This window comes from Zophobas morio, unplaced genomic scaffold (assembly GCF_036711695.1).
Source record: "Zophobas morio isolate AGI-343-1 ecotype UQ-CSIRO unplaced genomic scaffold, CSIRO_AGI_Zmor_V1 ptg000016l, whole genome shotgun sequence".
NCBI classification, from domain to species: Eukaryota; Metazoa; Arthropoda; class Insecta; order Coleoptera; family Tenebrionidae; genus Zophobas; species Zophobas morio.
In genome coordinates this window covers 1,224,651-1,243,116 of record NW_026972121.1, presented here as the reverse complement: position 1 = coordinate 1,243,116, position 18,466 = coordinate 1,224,651, and the positions used below count along the sequence as shown (strand labels likewise).

The following is an 18,466-nucleotide window of genomic DNA, read 5'->3' as shown; positions in this document are numbered from 1 at the left end:
CTTTCCTATTTCTCTATTATTTGATTTTTAAAAATATCCAGAAAATAGATGTTTGTTTTTTTAAATTTTCGAATTTTGATTTTTTGTCACCTGGTTTTTGGAAGGGAGTAAAAAGTAATTTTGATCAGCAGCCTGCCATGTTTACCGTAACTTTAAAACATCTGAAAATTTTGTTTCTAATTTTCAATTTTGGATTTTTCGGTTTTTCAAAATTCCGGTTCGAATAAATTTGTTCTTTTAGTTAAAAAATCGCAAAATGACAAATCGTGAAAAGGAAAAATTTTAACTTGAGAATTTGAAAAATTAAAAATCAACAAACTCCAAAATTGTAAAGTTAAAAACTTGAAAAATCAAAAGATTGCAATTAAAAACTGCAAAATTATCAAACAAATTATCAAATGAAATAATTAAAAGTTGAAAAATCTAAAAACTAAAAGAAAATGAAAACTGGAATTTCGAATTCGATTTTATAAGATTGTTTTTTTTTTTAATTTTTCGATATTACAGTTTTTAATTTTCCAATTATACAGTTGTACAATTTTCCGATTTCTCATTTATCCGATTTTTCAATTTGTGATTTTTTTATTTTTAGCAAGTACTGCCCCGCCCACCCACCCCTTATTTTCTTAGAAGAGTGGGTCATCTGCCAAAATCAGTCTCACACTTGCCAAGATAAGATTGATTTTGGCAGATAACCTACACTTCAAAGAAAATAAAGGGTGGGTGGGTGGTACTAGTACTTTTTCTTAGAAAAATAGGTCATTTGCCAAAATGAGTCTTATTTTGGCATTTATGAGATTGATTTGTGACATCTTCTAAAAAAATACGGGTGGGCGGGTGGGGTTAGTACTTGTTAAAGTCCGACTAATTTTGGCAGATGATCCAATCTTCTAAGAAAATAAAGGGTGGGTGGGGGGGGCTAGTACCTTTTCTTAGAAAAGTAGGTCGTTTGTTAAAATGAGTCTTATTTTGGCAAAATACTATCCTGGCCCATCCGCCTTTCATTTTCTTAGAGGGTACGTTATTTGGCACGTACTAGGAAATTTCGATCCATTTTCGACGATTTTCAAAATTTAACTACAAACTTTTTCTTGTAGATTTCGGGGCGCAGAAGTCACTTCCGGCCTCATTTCTTCGATAACTTCAACCTTTTTTCAGAATTAAGGGTGGCGTCTGGTTCGGTTTCGCCCAATACTAAATACGTTGAAAACATCGTCGTAGTTTCCGGAATTGCATTTTTAAAATACTGAAATCTCCAACCAAGTCAGAATCTAAGTAAACCTGTATTCTGCTACCGCATCACAGCTCGTTTAATGCCGATTTCTCGTTTCAATAGATTTTGACTTTTCGCGAGTTATTTACCTCAGTCGTGGATTTTTTAATATTATAAATGGTATCAAAAGAAAGCTGACACTTTTCTCCAGGGGACCTCCTATCTCAGAATGCAAAAAACTTCAGCACTTCGTCAAAAAATGCATCAATGTGCCGGTTAAAATGTGATGTAAAAGTTGTTCAACTTTATAATTTTTTTTTGTTTTCAAGTTCAGTTCGGATTGCAGAGTTGAAATTGAATCTGAAAATTCTGAAGCTCCGTTTTAATTTCAGCAAAAACTGTAAATTCAATATCTTCGTGGTATAAGTGGTTTTATCGTAGTTTTAAAGTCAAAATTCTGATACGATAATATCGAAGTTTTGAGATTTGCGAAGTTCAACTCCAAAATTCGAAATATTCCTACTAGCCTAGAAATTCAAAAACCGATACTTCAGATACTTGCGATCTCGAAAGTTAAAACTATCGGACTAATTTCCAAACTTTAGTATTTAAAAAGTCAAAGTTTTGTAATTCATTTAAAAGCTTTTACGTTTGTTTTAGAAAGAAGTGTGAGTTCTAATTGTTGGCAAAATCGCTTCCTTTTAATGTAAAGAACAGTAAAATTTTAAAACTAAGGATTTGCGATTTATGTCAAAATTTCATTGTTTAAAATGTTAGGGCTTCGTATTTGACGGTTTTTTCTTAAATATCTAAAAATATATCTTCGAAATTTTAAAAGTCAAAATTTTAAAACAATGTTGCAAACCTTCCGATTTAAAAAGTCAAAGCCTTGAAGTTAATTTTGACTTTATACTACTTTTTGAAATCGAAACTCTAGAAGTATCTACGACATAAGTAGTTGAAAATTTTAAAACAGTAAAATTTTGATATTTAAAAATTGAATTTGAAAATTCTGAAGTTCCAGTTTTATTTCAGCAAAAACTGCCAATTTTAGTTTTCATGATATAATTCTGTTTTATCAAAATCCTGATACGATAACATCGAAATTTTGAGATTTAAAGCTTCAACTCCGGACTTCGAAATATTATAGTCCAGAAATCCAAAAATCGAAATCAATTTTGTAATTTTGTAATTTTTCGAACCAATTTAGCTTCTTAGGGACACTGACGAGTACTTTTTGATTAATTTTTGAAAAAAGTGATGATTGTCAAATTCCCGTGGCACCGTCGAGAGTTGTCAAATTATTTAGAATTTGTTAACGCTTGGCTGCGCCTCGTGTCAAGACTACAAATTTGGCGTAAATAAAGCATATAAAAAAGACGAAAAAGTGTGTTCTCACAATATATTCGGCTCTTTATGTTTATATTTCGAAAGATTTGACTATTAGCGCACGTTCAGATAATAATCATGCTGGCAGATCAAAGTTTAAAAGAAAATGAACATTGATACGAATCTCGTTTTTCGTACAACGTCGAGTTTAAAATTTTAAAGGCAGGGAAACAAAGTGCGTCGTTGCTGTGCGACCCCTGAAGGGTTTTATGCTCGTTATAGGGCGGTAACGATGCGGGAAAATGGCTCTGGCACCCTCGCCGAGCAGCGATATCATTTGCTACCTGATGTGTTGTTATAGGTCTCAGGGTTGGCTAACATGTCCAGGTATTGTATAAACGAGCGAGCCAAGCAGGTGTTATTCAATAACCAGATTTTTATTTGAGCTAGTAATGGAGTCTTTGGCGATAAGCCGAATTTGTAGTCGGTATGTGAAGCAAATTTGCGTAAAAATGTCGCGTGTATCAATGAGCTAATGTAGATTAGCTCACCGGTAGATTTATGTCATTATTATCCAACCCGTCCATTAGGTGCACAAAGCCCGCCCCGTTTGCATTGCATGTAGGTTAAGCACCATCTCCGACATCAAAGTATTGTTATTTTCAGCGAAAGCATCGGCCGTAAAAGTTCCGGGAAATCCGCGGCTCAATGAAGCAAGCAATAAAGCGCCCTCTGTCTGCCGACAACGTAAATAAACAACCGCATAACAAAACATTTTATGTGGTGGATCGAATCGTTTCGAAAAGAAGTCCTTCGATATGTGCGCAATTTTAATTACTTATGGCCGGTAATTTCCTTCATATTTTATTTTAATAAATTGTGGCTGATAATTGTTTCGAGTTTCTAAACGTAGAAACTTAATGTGATGCTGTACGCTTACGACGTGAATTATCACGACCATAAATCACTTTATAGAAAATTACTTTGGTATTAAATTGTGGAATATATTGCTTTTATTTGCTGGAAATAATGTATTTGTGCGCGGGTAATTACCCAATTGTGCGCTAAGCTTTTCGCGGAAATGACGCGAGCGTTAGAAGCTGGTGTGCTAAAGTTAGTTTTTATCTTTTCTACGCAATTTTTCCGCGATATCGAAAATTTGATGTGAACATTTTTCTTGTCATCACGTGATTTTTTATAAATTGAAAGTGAATTAAATTCTTTCTCATTTTAGAACTTTTTGCGTAATGAATTGGTTACAGACATACGTTCAGAGATTAAACTGTCTTCAGTAATCTACTCATTGTCCGCTATTGTTACGGAGCGGAACATCAATTCATACGTTAAAACTGCATAATTCTCGCTGCGGCTACTAAATATATTTATAATTCTTAGAACCTCAAAATTCGCAAGGTTTTCTGGAACTCTTCTTTTTTTTTAATCCAGAGATTTATTATTAATTCCAAACTATTTTGGTCAGACTCTTATTACTTTTGAGACCAAATTATTAAAAAACAACGTTTAGAATGCGAGCGCAGCGAGCACGTTTAGGTTTAAAAAAAATATATTTATTGGTGTCCCTGAGAAGCTAAACTATTAAGAATAATTTTGTTGTTATTTAAAAATATGAGCTTAAAATCTTATTCTGGCAGATGATCCACTCTTTAAAGAAAATAAGGGTGGGTGGGGGGTTAGTACTTGTCAAGATAAGACTGATTTTGACAGATAACCCACTTTTCTAAGAAAACAAGGGTGGGTGGGCGGGGCTAGTACTTGTGAAGATGAGACTGATTTTGGCAAATGACATATGATTTTTCAAGTTGTAATTTTTTTATTTTTAGCAAGTACTGCCCCACCCACGCAGCCTTTATTTTCTTAGAAGAATAAGTCATCTGCCAAAATCAGTCTTATCTTGACAAGTACTAGCCCCGCCCACCCACCCTTATTTCCTTTAAAGAGTGGGTCATCTGCCAAAATCAGTCTTATCTTGACAAGTACTAGCCCCGCCCACCCACCCTTATTTTCTTAGAAGAGTGGGTCATCTGCCAAAATCAGTCTTATCTTGGCAAGTACTACCCCGCCCACCCACCCTTATTTTGTTGGACGAGTGGGTGATCTGCCAAAATCAGTACTAGATTTTGTAAATGACATATCCTCTAAGAAAATAAGGGAGGGTGGGCGGGGCTAGTACTTGTCAAGATAAGACTGATTTTGGCAGATGACCCACTCTCCTAAGAAGATAAGGGTGGGTGGGCGGGGCTAGTACTTGTCAAGATGAGACTGATTTTGACAAATGACATATGATTTTTCAGTTTGTCATTTTTTTATTTTTAACAAGTACTGCCCTACCCACGCAGCCTTTATTTTCTTAGGAGAATAAGTCATCTGCCAAAATCAGTCTTATCTTGGCGAGTACTAGATTTTGGCAAATGACATATCCTCTAAGAAAATAAGGGAGGGTGGGCGGGGTTAGTACTTGTCAAGATAAGACTGATATTGGCAGATGGCTTATTCTCCTAAGAAAATAAAGGCTGCGTGGGTAGGGCAGTACTTGTTAAAAATAAAAAAATGACAAACTGAAAAATAAAGGCTGCATGGTTGGTACTAGCTAAAAAAAAAAAATGAGAAATTTAAAAATCGGATAAATGAGAAATCGGAAAACTGTACAACTGTATAATCGGAAAACGAAAAACTGAAATATCGAAAAATTGAAAAAAAAACAAATCTTATAAAATCGAATTCGAAATTCCAGTTTTCATTTTCTTTTAGTTTTTAGATTTTTCAGCTTTTAAATATTTCATTTGACAATTGGTTTGACAATTTTGAAGTTTTTAATTCCAATCTTTTGGTTTTTCAAGTTTTAACTTTACAATTTTGGAATTTTTTGTTTTCTAGTTTTTCAAGTTCTCCAGTTAAAATTTTTCCTTTTCACGATTTGTCATTTTTCGATTTTTTAACTAAAAGAACAAATTTATTCGAACCGAAATTTTGAAAAGCCGAAAACTCCAAAAATTGAAAATCAAAACCAAAAGTTTCAGATGTTTTAAAGTTACGGTAAACATGGCCGATTGCTGATCAAAATTACTTTTTGCTTCCTTCCAAAAACCCGGTGACAAAAAATCAAAAATCGAAAATTTCAAAAAATAAACATCTATTTTCTCGATACATATTTTTAAAAATCAAATAATTAAGAAACAGGAAAACTGCTAAAATTGTAAAATTAAAAAATCGAAAGTTTGATCAAAAAATTGAAAATTTAAAAAGCGAGAAATTGAAAAATTCGAAAGTTGAAAAATCGAAAAACTGAACAATCTAGTAGTACTCGCTACGATAAGATTGATTTTGGCAAATGATCTACTCTTTAAGAAAACAAAGGGCGGGTGGGTGGGGTTAGCACTTGCCAAATAACCTACCCGCTAATAAAATAAAAGGCTGGTGGGCCGGGCTAGTATTTACCAAAATAAGACTCATTTTGGCCAATGACCTACCCTTCTAAGAAAATAAAGAGTAGGTCATCTGCCAAAATCAATCTTATCTTGGCAATTATGAGACTGATTTTTGCAAATGACAGATCCTCTAAGAAAATAAGAGTGGGTGGGCGGGGCTAGTCCTTGTTAAAATAAAACTAATTTTGGCAGATGACCGACTCTTCTAAGAAAGTAAAGTGTGGGTGGGCGGGGCTTGTACTTGTCAAGATGAAACTGATTTTGGCAAATCACATATCCTCTGAGAAAATAAGGGCGGGTGGGCGGGGCAGTACTTACTGAAAATAAGAAAATAACAAATTGAAAAATCGGATAAATGAAAAATCGGAAAATTGTACAACTGCATAATCGGAAAATTAAAAAATTGAAATATCCAAAAATTGAAAAAAAAAAAACAAACAAAATCGAATTCGAAATTCCAGTTTTCATTTTTTTTAGTTTTTAGATTTTTCAGCTTTTAAATATTTCATTTGATAATTGGTTTGACAATTTTGCAGTTTTTAATTCCAATCTTTTGATTTTTCAAATTTTAACTTTACAATTTTGGAATTTTTTGATTTTTAATTTTTCAAGTTCTCAAGTTGAAATTTTTCCTTTTCACGATTTGTTATTTTTCGATTTTTTAACTAAAAGAACAAATTTATTCGAACCGAAATTTTGAAAAATCGAAAAATCCAAAAATTAGAGACAAGATTTTCAGATGTTTTAAAGTTACGGTAAACATGGCAGATTGCTGATCAAAATTACTTTTTACTCCCTTCCAAAAACCCGGTGACAAAAAATCAAAAATGGAAAATTAAAAAAAATAAACATCTATTTTCCCGATATTTTTAAAAATCAAATAATTGAGAAATAGGTAAACTGCCAAAATTGTAAAATTAAAAAATCGAAAGTTATTTTCAGTTGCTCAGAGAAATCAAAAATCGAAAGATTGATCAAAAAATTGAAAATTTAAAAAGCGAGAAATTGAAAAATTCGAAAGTTGAAAAATCGAAAAATTGAAAAATCTAGTAGTACTCGCTACGATAAGACTGATCTTGGCAGATGATCTACTCTCTAAGAAAATAAAAGACGGGTGGGTGGGGCTAGTATTTGCCAAAATAAGACTCTTTTTGGCCAATGACCTACTCTTCTAAGAAAATAATTAATAGGTCGTCTGCCAAAGTGAGTCTTATCTTGGCAAGTATGAGACTGATTTTTGCAGATGACATATGCTCTAAAAAAATACGGGTGGGTGGGCGGGGCTAGTACCTTTTCTTAGAAGAGCAGGTCATTTGCCAAAATGAGTCTTAGTTTGCCAAATACTTAAAAAATTTTTAAAAATTTCAAAAAATTCTAGTCTACTTCGCCATTGGACATAGTAAAACTCAGTCTTCATCTAATCAAAAAAAAATGAATGATCAAGATAAAACCTCCTTTTTGTCCAATAAAATGACTGATGAGAAGGAAAACCGGGTGGGTGGGCGGGGTCGTTTTTGTTGTAATTCAATATATTAATTAAGGCAAAAATTATTACGACCATATCCCATACATTCTCTGTTTAGCTTACTATTAAGTATTTGTTTATAAAGGGCGATAAATGTAAGACGCCCGAGAAACGCTGAGTACTTCAGTTTGAATTTTATATTTTGTAGATGCGTATTTGTGATCTGAAAAGTTAGTTCGTAATAAGCTTCTAAAACGAACGGATCGCATTTTTAATACACGCACTTTAAGGACAATTGTGTTTTAATTAACCCATTTCCTAGAGTTTTAATTTTTTTAGGCATAAATTGGACCATTTTACGAAATGTAATTCAATTATCATCTCATATTAAATAAAACAAGCCAGTGGAAAACCGATGCGGAGATGGGTGGAGTTAATTTTACCCTTTTGTCTATTTTTTAATTGCTTGTCAATGAATAATTCACATCCAATAAAATGAATGATTAATTTCATTGGCTGTTAATTAAAGACGAATCTCATCTTGGCAAACATGATATTCTGTATCAATATAGGGTTAAAGTGATTAAAATTCTGCCGGGAACGTCGAGATTTAAGGAGCAAGAACTTACGAATCTCTAAACTTTCCATCCAACCTTGGGAGTTCTTAGAAACCCTAAAATCCGTAGAATCTCTGGAATCTCGTTATAGAAAGCAAACATTTGTATCATTTTTTGTTAATATGTGATAATAGAAGAACTGTAGTAATTTTTTTAATCGAGTCCATGAGATATTAGATTAATTAGAAAAATATAAAAATAATATTGCAGCTTTGTAGAAAAAACAAGTGTAGTTAGTAATGGTAGCTCGTGGCGTAGTAGCAGTTCGCTGGAAAATTCTCCTCAAGTTAACATCCTATTAATCTAAAGAACGTGTCTAAAGCAATAATTAGCAATGGTATATTTACCCAGCTGAGCAGCAAGTGCAAACTTACTCGCATGCACCATTACCATGAACGATACTTTGTATTTATCTCGGCAATAATACAGAACGTGATCATACCGCTGTTAACACTTGTCAAACGTGACCTCTGAGCTAGTTCCAGCATTAATTAAATGTGCGATTTTACGAAAACAGATAATCCAATTTTTCTAACTGGATCACCGTTGCTTATGAAACCGTTAAAATTCACTCACATTTTTGTAGCAATCATCATAAAATCGGTTCTTACCCTTTTTACTACTACCACCGGATGAGTAAGCCTTCATTCATAAAATTTTGGGAAGTGCCGCGGGCCACGTTTTACCTAGTTTTTGTTGTTTTGGTCCGTATTGTTGCCACCAATAACAGCACTTGTTGGACTGTGAGAACCTGCCAACGTTACCACTCTCAAATACTAAAATTTAAATGAGCAGGTTGTATAAATACGTAAGGTATTTTTACAGAATTGCTTCCAGATGTTTGGGGTTGCCCACGGGCTTCCAAATTACCTGTGAAAGGTTGTAAAAGGCGGAAAATTGACGCGATTGCCGCCTGTCAAGGGGTATAAATTTTGCGAACAGGTGGTGACAAGTTTTAGAAAAGTAGGTACGTTTTTTATTGAACGGACCTTTTTTGTAATAGATCGTTTATAACTGGCAAATTAATTTTATCAATTCCGTTATCTTCTTCGAGAACAATCCATCCCCGCTACAAATGAGCCTATTGTTATCTTTGGAAAAACCCACCATTTGGAGGGCGTTCCCACGGCACCCTTAACATCCGTGCACCTTACCACCCACCTGTGCTCAGTCCGGTAAAACAGTCATGCCAACACGTCGCAACAATCAACCCAGATGCATCATGGTCCAGTCATCCCACCCCAAAAAATCCACCTACGTCGCGAAATCGTCCATGAAGTTCGCTTTCGGGAAATCAAGTAAAGTCTATTTTTGTAAAGTTAACAGGGTGCTTGACGAAATATGCAAATTCGAGTGGTTTTCGAGTCCGCGAACGAGGTCCTCGAGAATTTCATCGTTGCAAAGTGCTGCGTTGAGATAATTTAAATTACAAATCGTAATTGTATGAACTGAGCAGTTCGGTAATGAATTTGTTTTGTAGTGCGATTGTGAGGGTGCTGCGGAAGTTATTTTTTTCGTTTTTGGTTGTTGCAGAGTCTTCGGGGGCTCGCGGCGCCATGAAAGAAAAAAGTAAAAATGCTGCGAGGTCCCGCAGGGAGAAGGAAAATGCTGAGTTTATAGAGCTCGCGAAGTTGCTGCCGCTTCCAGATGCCATCACGTCACAGCTGGATAAGGCCTCGATTATTCGGCTGACGACGTCCTATTTGAAAATGAGGCAGGTTTTTCCCGATGGTGAGTAGCTCATGTTGTTTAAAATTTTTGATGAGGATGAACGTCTAGTAAAATCGCACGTGCATATGCAGGAATTTCATCGCATAAGATCCATATCTGAATAGATTCAAACCAAAACATCCCACAAAAGGCGAAAGATAACATCATTAGACCACAATAAAATCCTATTTACTCAAACAGACAAGCACCGAGTCTCACATGACATATTGACAGAACTAATTTAACTGTCTCTCTTCATACAGATCCTCGCAGCTCACGATTTACTCACACTTTTACGTTTTTATCATGTAAAATAGAAGCAGCCTCTGAATAAACACACCGAAATGAGATATTCTTTGACGTGTTGTAGGCCAAGATTGTGCCAGTGTTTCCATGGCATTTTCCTTTCTAGGTCTCGGGGACGCGTGGGGCGCAACACCCGTGGTGCCGAACCCCCGCGAAACCCAGATCAAAGAATTGGCGTCGTACCTCCTCCAGACCCTGGACGGGTTCATCTTCGTGGTGGCCCCCGACGGAAAGATAATGTACATATCGGAGACGGCTTCGGTCCATCTGGGCCTGTCGCAGGTAGTGTGAAGGGCTTGCTTTGCCGCAATTAGATCAATCGAATTTTCTCAGGTAGAACTGACGGGTAATAGCATCTACGAGTACATCCATCCCGCCGACCACGACGAAATGACGGCGGTTCTGAGCCCCACGGTGCCGCCGTTGCCCTCGCAGCAGGACTACGAGAGCGAGCGGGTGTTCTTCCTAAGGATGAAATGCGTCCTGGCGAAGAGGAACGCCGGACTGACGAACGGTGGATACAAGGTTAGAATTTTAATAGATTGATAATATGTACAACAAAATTAAAACTGTTGTACTGCTGCCAAGAACCAAGATAACAAATCTATATCTAGGTTCAAGTTACGTAAAAATCATGTATGATGGAATTGTTACCCTCTAAAAGTTCTAAAAAAAGCATATGGATATCTTTTAAGGTCGACTCAGTATAACCTCTTTTATGGTAATGAAATTTGTTCTAAAGTAATGTAATATAAAATTCTCGCGTAACCAAACTCCTCCGAAACAGACAAAAACAGACAATAGATATTTATTTTATTAGGAGTTTAAGTGATATTTTATGTGTCGAGTATGGACGATTAAACGCCGAGCGATAGCGAGGCGAATTAAGTCCATACGAGTCACATGAAGTCACTTAAACTCCGAATGAAATACAATATTTTATTTTCAAACGATTAATCTTCTTTTGAAATGATTATTTCCTATCTTCTTGCTTCATTAAGGAATTGCCTTGATTTCACTTACCATGGTTACTATGGTTGACAACCACTATGATTTTCACATATTTATACTCCGGCGGAGTATAAGTACATAGTACTTATACGCCGCTCAAACACGGTGTCATAGAACTGACACTTAAACCCCGGTAAGAGCGTCATATAAGTGTCAGTTATATGACGTTTGAAAATACAATTTTTTATTTTAATTTTTTTGAGATTTGGCATTAAAAAATACATGTAACCCTAAATTTTCACCCTTCTACCACCAACCCCCATTTTTTAATAACGATATGAGTATCTTTACTTTCATCTAGAGATGCGCAATAGGGTTGCAAGATGGTTATTGAATATAACCATTGTCGTACGATAAATTTTTATGTATAGTTCACAATTTAATTTAATTATATTTATATGTGTTTATTTTAATTTAATTTTTTATTTAACTATCAAAATATTCACTAGAAATGCCAAAACAACGTTTGCCGGGTCGGCTAGTTTAAGGTAACTGAAACTATATACATATATATGTAATAATAGTAATGTAGCTATAAAATAAAATAAAAAGTTTCACAATACGAAATAAAGATAAGTAGAAAACTTTTAAAGGTGAGTCGAAAGGTCTGAATTAGGAGACAAGCGTTATAAAATGGACCGTACTTACTTAATATCAGACCATTAATTATGGTAAAGTAAACATGTGGAGCAGAAACTTTTTTGAGGGATACTAATATTTGCATAACCCGCATTTTTTTTTCAAAGATCCGAAAATGTGCAAAAACAAAGTACGATTTCGGCTGCAATATTTTGATGCTGTTTTTATCCAAAAAGAACTAAAAAATATTTTAATAGAAACTGATAAAAATTCAATAATCAAACAAAGCTGAAAAAAAAGTTTACAAAAAAAGCAAATCCAACGATCATTGACACACTTTTTAAGGACGTCAATAACGAGTATTTCCCCTACGAACCTGTAAGACTGCTGCCATTCTCCTGGGCATCCCACGAAATGAATTATTTGCTTTCTTTATTAATTTTTTTCCGATGACTTTTAATTTACTGTTTGTTTTGATTCTAACCGGTTTTGAGGATTTTCTTTCCTTCTTTTACTTTACTTCCTCCTTTTACTTTACTTCCTGCTTTTAATTTTTTTCTTTCTGATGATTTTTATCTCTGTTTCGTATACGTATGTTCGTATTCCGTTCCTTCTGCTCTCTACCTTCAATTATGCTGTTTTTTAGTCTCTATTTCTTTCTGTTGGTATCCTTTCGTTTTGTCTCTCTGTCGTGTTTTTTCTGCCCCAGTTTATCTTTCTTTTTTCCTATCTCGTCATCCAGATTTTTGTTTGTCGCTTGTGTCTTATTTTTTACAGTCGTCTCTGTCTGTTCTTTTCCCGTTGCCCTTGTCTGTCTTTGTTCTTGTTCCCTCTGTCTGTCTGTCTTTCTTTCTGTTGCCTCTGTCTGTTTTTTTTATGCCCTTGTCTGTCTTTCTTCCTATAGTCCCTCTATATATTTTTTGTGTTGCCCATGTTTGTCTTTCTTCCTGTTGCCTCTGTTTTTATTTTTACTTCCCGAGCGTAAGCAAAGGAAGTATTGTAATCGAGTCCGTCGGCCGACTCTCTACTTTTACGTTTTCTCGATCTTTCATGACCCCTAGAAGACGAAGAAATAGGTCTCCCATTTCCGTCTGTCTGTCCGTCTGTCCGTCCGTCTGTCCGTCCGTCTGTCCGTCCGTCTGTCCGTCCGTCTGTCCGTCCGTCTGTCTGTCCGTCCGTCTGTCCGTCCGTCTGTCCGTCCGTCTGTTCGTCCGTCTGTCCGTCCGTCTGTTGTCCCGGATTTTTATTAGACAGATAATCTCCGAAAGTACTCGACCGATTGTTGTGAAATTTTGTACTTATATTAAGAATATCATGTAGATGGTAAAACGCTAACCAAAATTTGTCTAATCATCCCCACCACTAATGCGATGACGTCACTTCAAAATTGTACATAGTAAATGGGTTTTCAATTGTATAAAATAACATAGTCCTACACATGTAGTTTACAACTCTGAATCGACTTTTCACCCGAAACGTCCAGATTTTTGGAAAAAAAATCAAAATTATAAAACAACATTTTGAAATTTAATTTTTAATCTGCTAACCAGAATGCTTTGAAATATTGCAGATGTTTTAAGGCTATAAAGAGCATCATAAATCTTTTAATCAAAAAATATTTGCTTATCCCCTCCAAAAACCTGATGACGTCAGCTCAAAAGTTTGTGGAATAAATCATATCTAAAATGTACAAAATATGATGAGTCTCTACTTGTGATCTATCACTCCATTCATATTTTTTGGATTTGCATATACAGGGTGACTAAAAAAAATTAATGAATGCGTACATATATTTTATTGATTTAATCAGGAACTACAAAACCGAATGCTCTGAAATCTTGCAGATGTTTTAAGGTCATAAAGAGCATAATAAATGTTTAGTCAAAATATATTTGCTTATCCCCTCCAAAAACTTGATGACGTCAGCTCGAAAGTTTGCCGAATAAATCATATCTAAAATGTACAAAATATGATGAGCCTGTACTTGTCATTTATCACCCCATTCATATTTTTTGGATTTGCATATACAGAGTGATTCAAAAAAATTAATGAATGCGTAAATATATTTTATTGATTTAATCAGGAACTACAAAACGGAATGCTCTGACATCTTGCACATGTTTTAAGGTTATAAAGAGCATAATAAATGTTTAGTCAAAATATATTTGCTTATCCCCTCCAAAAACTTGATGACGTCAGCTCGAAAATTTGCCGAATAAATCATATCTAAAATGTACAAAATATGATCAGTCTGAACTTGTGATCTATCACTCCATTCATATTTTTTGGATTTGCATATACAGGGTGATTCAAGAAAATAAATGAAAGCGTAAATTTATTTTACTGATTTACTCAGGAACTACAAAACCGAATGCTTCGAAATCTTGAAGATATTTTAAAATTATCATAAGCATGGTAAATTTTTGATCAAAACGTATTTGGTCGTCCCCCCTAAAAAATTTATGACGTCACCACAAAATTTTGCTGAATAAATCCTATCTAAAATGTACAAAATATGGTGAGTCTCTTCTTGTGATTTATCATTCCATTCAAATTTTTTCGGTTTACATATACAGGGTGACTCAAAAAAATTAATGAATGCGTAAATTTATTTTATTGATTTAATCAGGAACTACAAAACCGAATGCTTTGAAATCTTGCAGATGTTTTAAGGTTATAAAGAGCATAATAAATTTTTAGTCAAAATATATTTGGTTATCTTCTACAAAAAACTGATGGCGTCAGCTCAAAAGTTTGCCGAATAAATCGTATCTAAAATGTACAAAATATGATGAGTCTGTACTTGTGATTTATCATTCCGTTCATATTTTTGGATTTGCATATGCAGGGTGACTCAAAAAAATTAATGAAGGCGTGAATTTATTTTATCGATTTAATCAGGAATTACAAAACCGAATGCTTTGAAATCTTAGGAATATTTTAAAGTTATTATAAGCATGGTAAACTTTTGTTCAAAATGTATTTGTTCATCCCTCCTAAAAAAATTGATGACGTCACCCTTAAATTTTGCTGAATAAATCCTATCTAAAATGCAAAAAATATGATGAGTTTGTACTTGTGATTTATCATTCCATTCATATTTTTTAGATTTTCTTAAGAGGTGGTTCAAAAAAATTAATGAAGTCAATTTATTTTATAGATTAAATTAAAGGCAACACTTATTATTAGTATTACACCCCAACCAACCCAATTTGGTAGACACAAAATTTGTTAAAGGAAAAACTCGGTTGAAACATAAGGGTAGCACGCTTATTTACATCGACTTTAACATTACAGACCTGCATTTGTTTTATGCGTTCACTTGGGTCCGCGAATGTGAAATAGACATGTTTATAATCAACCAATTGTGAATTTCACCGTCAAGAATTAAAATAAAACCCAATGTTTTATATAATAAGCGTAAGTCGAAGCAATAAATTATTTTATTGATTATTACAAATCAATATTCAAAACGACCCAATTCATTTTCCCGAAAATTTGGGAATACAATAATTTTATTCTTAGTATTACACTACATCTATCCCAACTGATATACGTGTCCTTGCAAAAATGTTGATGACGTCATCGCCATTTTTTTTTTTAAATTCCCACTACAAAAATGTAATGAGAAAAAAAACACAATAGGCATGCAGTCGTCAAGTTTCCGACAGCGAGGGAAGTACTGTCTAAACTCTTTAGACCAATTTTTTTCAGTTGCTCCTTTCTGAATTTTTCTGTTTCCTGTTGCCCCTGTTTCTATTTTTCCTGTTGCCCTTGTCTGGCTTTCTTTTTGTTGCCCCTATTATATTTCTTCCTGTTGCCTTTATTTGTCTTTCTTCTTGTTGCCCGGGTCTATCTTTCGTCCTGTTGCCCCTGTCTATCTTTCCTCCTGTTGCTCCTGTCTATCTTTCCTCCTGTTGCTCCTGTCTGTCTCTCTTTTTGTTGCCATTATCGTATTTCTTCCTGTTGCCCCTGTCTGTCTTTCTTTTTGTTGCCTTTGTCAGTCTTTCTTACTGTTGCCTCTGTCTGTCTTTCTTACTGTTGCCTCTGTCTGTCTTTCTTACTGTTGCCTCCGTCTGTCTTTCTTCCTGTTGCCCCTGTCTGTATTTCTTCTTGTTGTCCCTATCTGTCTTTATTTTTGTTGCCTCTATCGTATTTCTTCCTATTGCCTCTATCTGTTTTTCTTCCTATGCTCCTATATATATTTATTCTTGTTGGTTCTGTCTGTCATTCTTCCTGTTGCCCATGTCACTCTTTCTTCCTGTTGCCCCTGTCTGTTTTTTTTGCAGTTGCTCCTATTTGTATTTCTTCCTGTTGCCTCTAGGTCTGTGTTTCTTCCTGTTGCCCTTGTCTGTATTTCTTTTTGTTGCCCGTGTCTGTCATTATTTTTGTTGCCTCTGTCAGTATTTCTTCCTGTTGCCTCTATCTGTCTTTCTTTCTATGTTCCTATCTATATTTCTTCTTGTTGCCTCTGTCTGTCATTCTTCCTGTTGCCCTTGTTACTCTTTCTTCCTGTTGCCCCTCTCTGCATTTCTTCCTGTTGCCCCTATCTGTCTTTTTTCCTGTTGCTCTTGTTACACTTTCTTCCTGTTGCCCTTCTCTGCATTTCTTCCTGTTGCCCCTGTCTGTATTTCTTCTTGTTCCCCAATTTGTCTTTATTTTTGTTGCCTCTATTGTATTTCTTCCTGTTACCTCTACCTGTCTTTCTTTCTATGTTCCTATCTATATTTCTTCTTGTAGTCTCTATCTGACATTCTTCCTGTTTCCCTTGTCACTCTTTCTTCCTGTTGCCCCTGCCTGTCTTTCTTCCTATGCCCCTGTCTATATTTCTTTTGTTGCCTCTGTCAGTCTTTCATCCTGTTGACTCTATCTGTTTTTCTTCCTATTGCCCCTGTCTGTTTTTTTTTGCAGTTGCTCCTGTCTGTATTTCTTCCTGTTGCCTCTGTCTGTATTTCGTCCTGTTGCCCCTGTCTGTATTTCTTCTTGTTACGCGTGTCTGTCTTTATTTTTGTTGCCTCTATCTTATCTTTCTTCCTATGCTCCTATCTATATTTCTTCTTCTTGCCTCTGTCTGACATTCTTCCTGTCGCCCCTATCTGTTTTTCTTCCTGTTGCCCCTCTTTGCATTTCTTCCTGTTGCCCCTGTCTGTATTTCTTCTTGTTGCCTCAATTTGTCTTTATTTTTGTTGCCTCCATCGTATTTATTCCTGTTACCTCTATCTGTCTTTCTTTCTATGTTTCTATCTATATTTCTTCTTGTAGTCTCTGTCTGACATTCTTCCTGTTACCCCTCTCTGCATTTCTTCCTGTTGCTCCTGTCTGTCTGTCTTTCTTCCTGTTGCCCCTGGCTGTCTTTCCTCCTATGCCCCTATCTATATTTCTTTTGTTGCCTCTGTCAGTCTTTCTTCCTGTTGACTATCGGTTTTTCTTCCTGTTACCCCTCTTTGCATTTCTTCCTGTTGCTTCTGTCTGTCTGTCTTTTTTCCTGTTGCCTCTGTCTGTCTTTCTTCCTATGCCCCTATCTATATTTCTTTTGTTGTCTCTGTCAGTGTTTCTTCCTGTTGGCTCTATCTGTTTTTCTTCCTGTGGCCCCTGTCTGTTTTTTTTGCAGTTGCTACTGTCTGTATTTCTTCCTGTTGTCTCTGTCTATGTTGCTTCCTGTTGCCCCTGTCTGTATTTCTTCTTGTTGCCCGTGTCTGTCTTTATTTTTGTTGCCTCTATCGTATTTCTTCCTGTTGCCTCTATCTATCTTTCTTCCTATGCTCCTATCTATATTTCTTCTTCTTGCCTCTGTCTTACATTCTTCCTGTCGCCCCGATCTGTCTTTCTTCGTGTTGCCCTTGTTACTCTTTCTTCGTGTTGCCTCTGTCTGTATTTATTCTTGTTGCCCCAATTTGTGTTTATTTTTGTTGCCTCTATCATATTTCTTTCTGTTACCTCTATCTGTCTTTCTTCCTATGCTGCTATCTATATTTCTTCTTGTTGCCTCGGTCTGACATTCTTCCTGTTGTCCTTGTCACTCTTTCTTACTGTTACCCCTCTCTGCATTTCTTCCTGTTGCCCTTGCTTGTCTTTCTTCCTATGCCCCTATCTAGATTTCTTCTTGTTGCCTCTGTCTGTCTTTTTTCCTGTTATCTCTGCCAGTTGTTTTTCCTGTTGCCTCTATCAGTCTTTTTTCCTGTTGCCTCTGTCTATCTTTCTTCTTGTTGCCTGTTGTACTTCTTCTTATTTCTGTCACCTCTATCTGTCTTCCTTTCTGTTGCGTCTGTATATCTTTCGTTCTGTTGTCTCTGTCTGTGTTTGTTTTTTCGTCGTATATTTTTCTATTTGTTATCTTTCGTTGTCCCGCTGTCGATTATTTTGTCCAATTTTCCTTGTTTCGTCTCTGCCTGCTTGTTCTTTTTTCTGTTCTTCTATCCGTATTTTTGTGTTCTTCACTATATTTGTGTCCTGATTTTGGTCTTTCTGCTCTTTCTCCAGTCAATTTTTGTTTTTCTAGATTCTAAAATATTTATTTGCAGGAATTTTCTCAAACCGTTATAGATAAAAACTAACAGATATTTACGATACGTATAATTCTGTAGAAATTATTTTAAACTTCCTCAAGATCATTAACAGCATATTGAATATGATTATAAAACAATAATTTGTGATAAAAAATTATCATTAAATTTTTAATTTGTGATTGATTCGCTAGGTGACATTCATTGATAACATTTTGTACACTGATGGGAATTAAAACGGTAAAAATAGTTACTGTCCTATAAGGACGAAAAAACACCTTTCATAG

The 18,466-nt window shown here is 35.2% G+C and overlaps 1 protein-coding gene across 1 annotated transcript in view; it reads left to right on the top strand.

Annotated features, from left to right (window-relative positions):
• Positions 1–18,466, top strand: part of LOC135129514 (single-minded homolog 1) — a 79,355-nt gene that overhangs the window by 41,444 nt on the left and 19,445 nt on the right. Inside the window, exons 2-4 of the mRNA XM_064056678.1 lie at positions 9,604–9,801; positions 10,193–10,368; positions 10,420–10,611. Coding sequence (XP_063912748.1) covers positions 9,627–9,801; positions 10,193–10,368; positions 10,420–10,611 — 543 coding nt within the window. The 5' untranslated portion in view covers positions 9,604–9,626. The remainder of the gene's footprint in view (positions 1–9,603; positions 9,802–10,192; positions 10,369–10,419; positions 10,612–18,466) is intronic.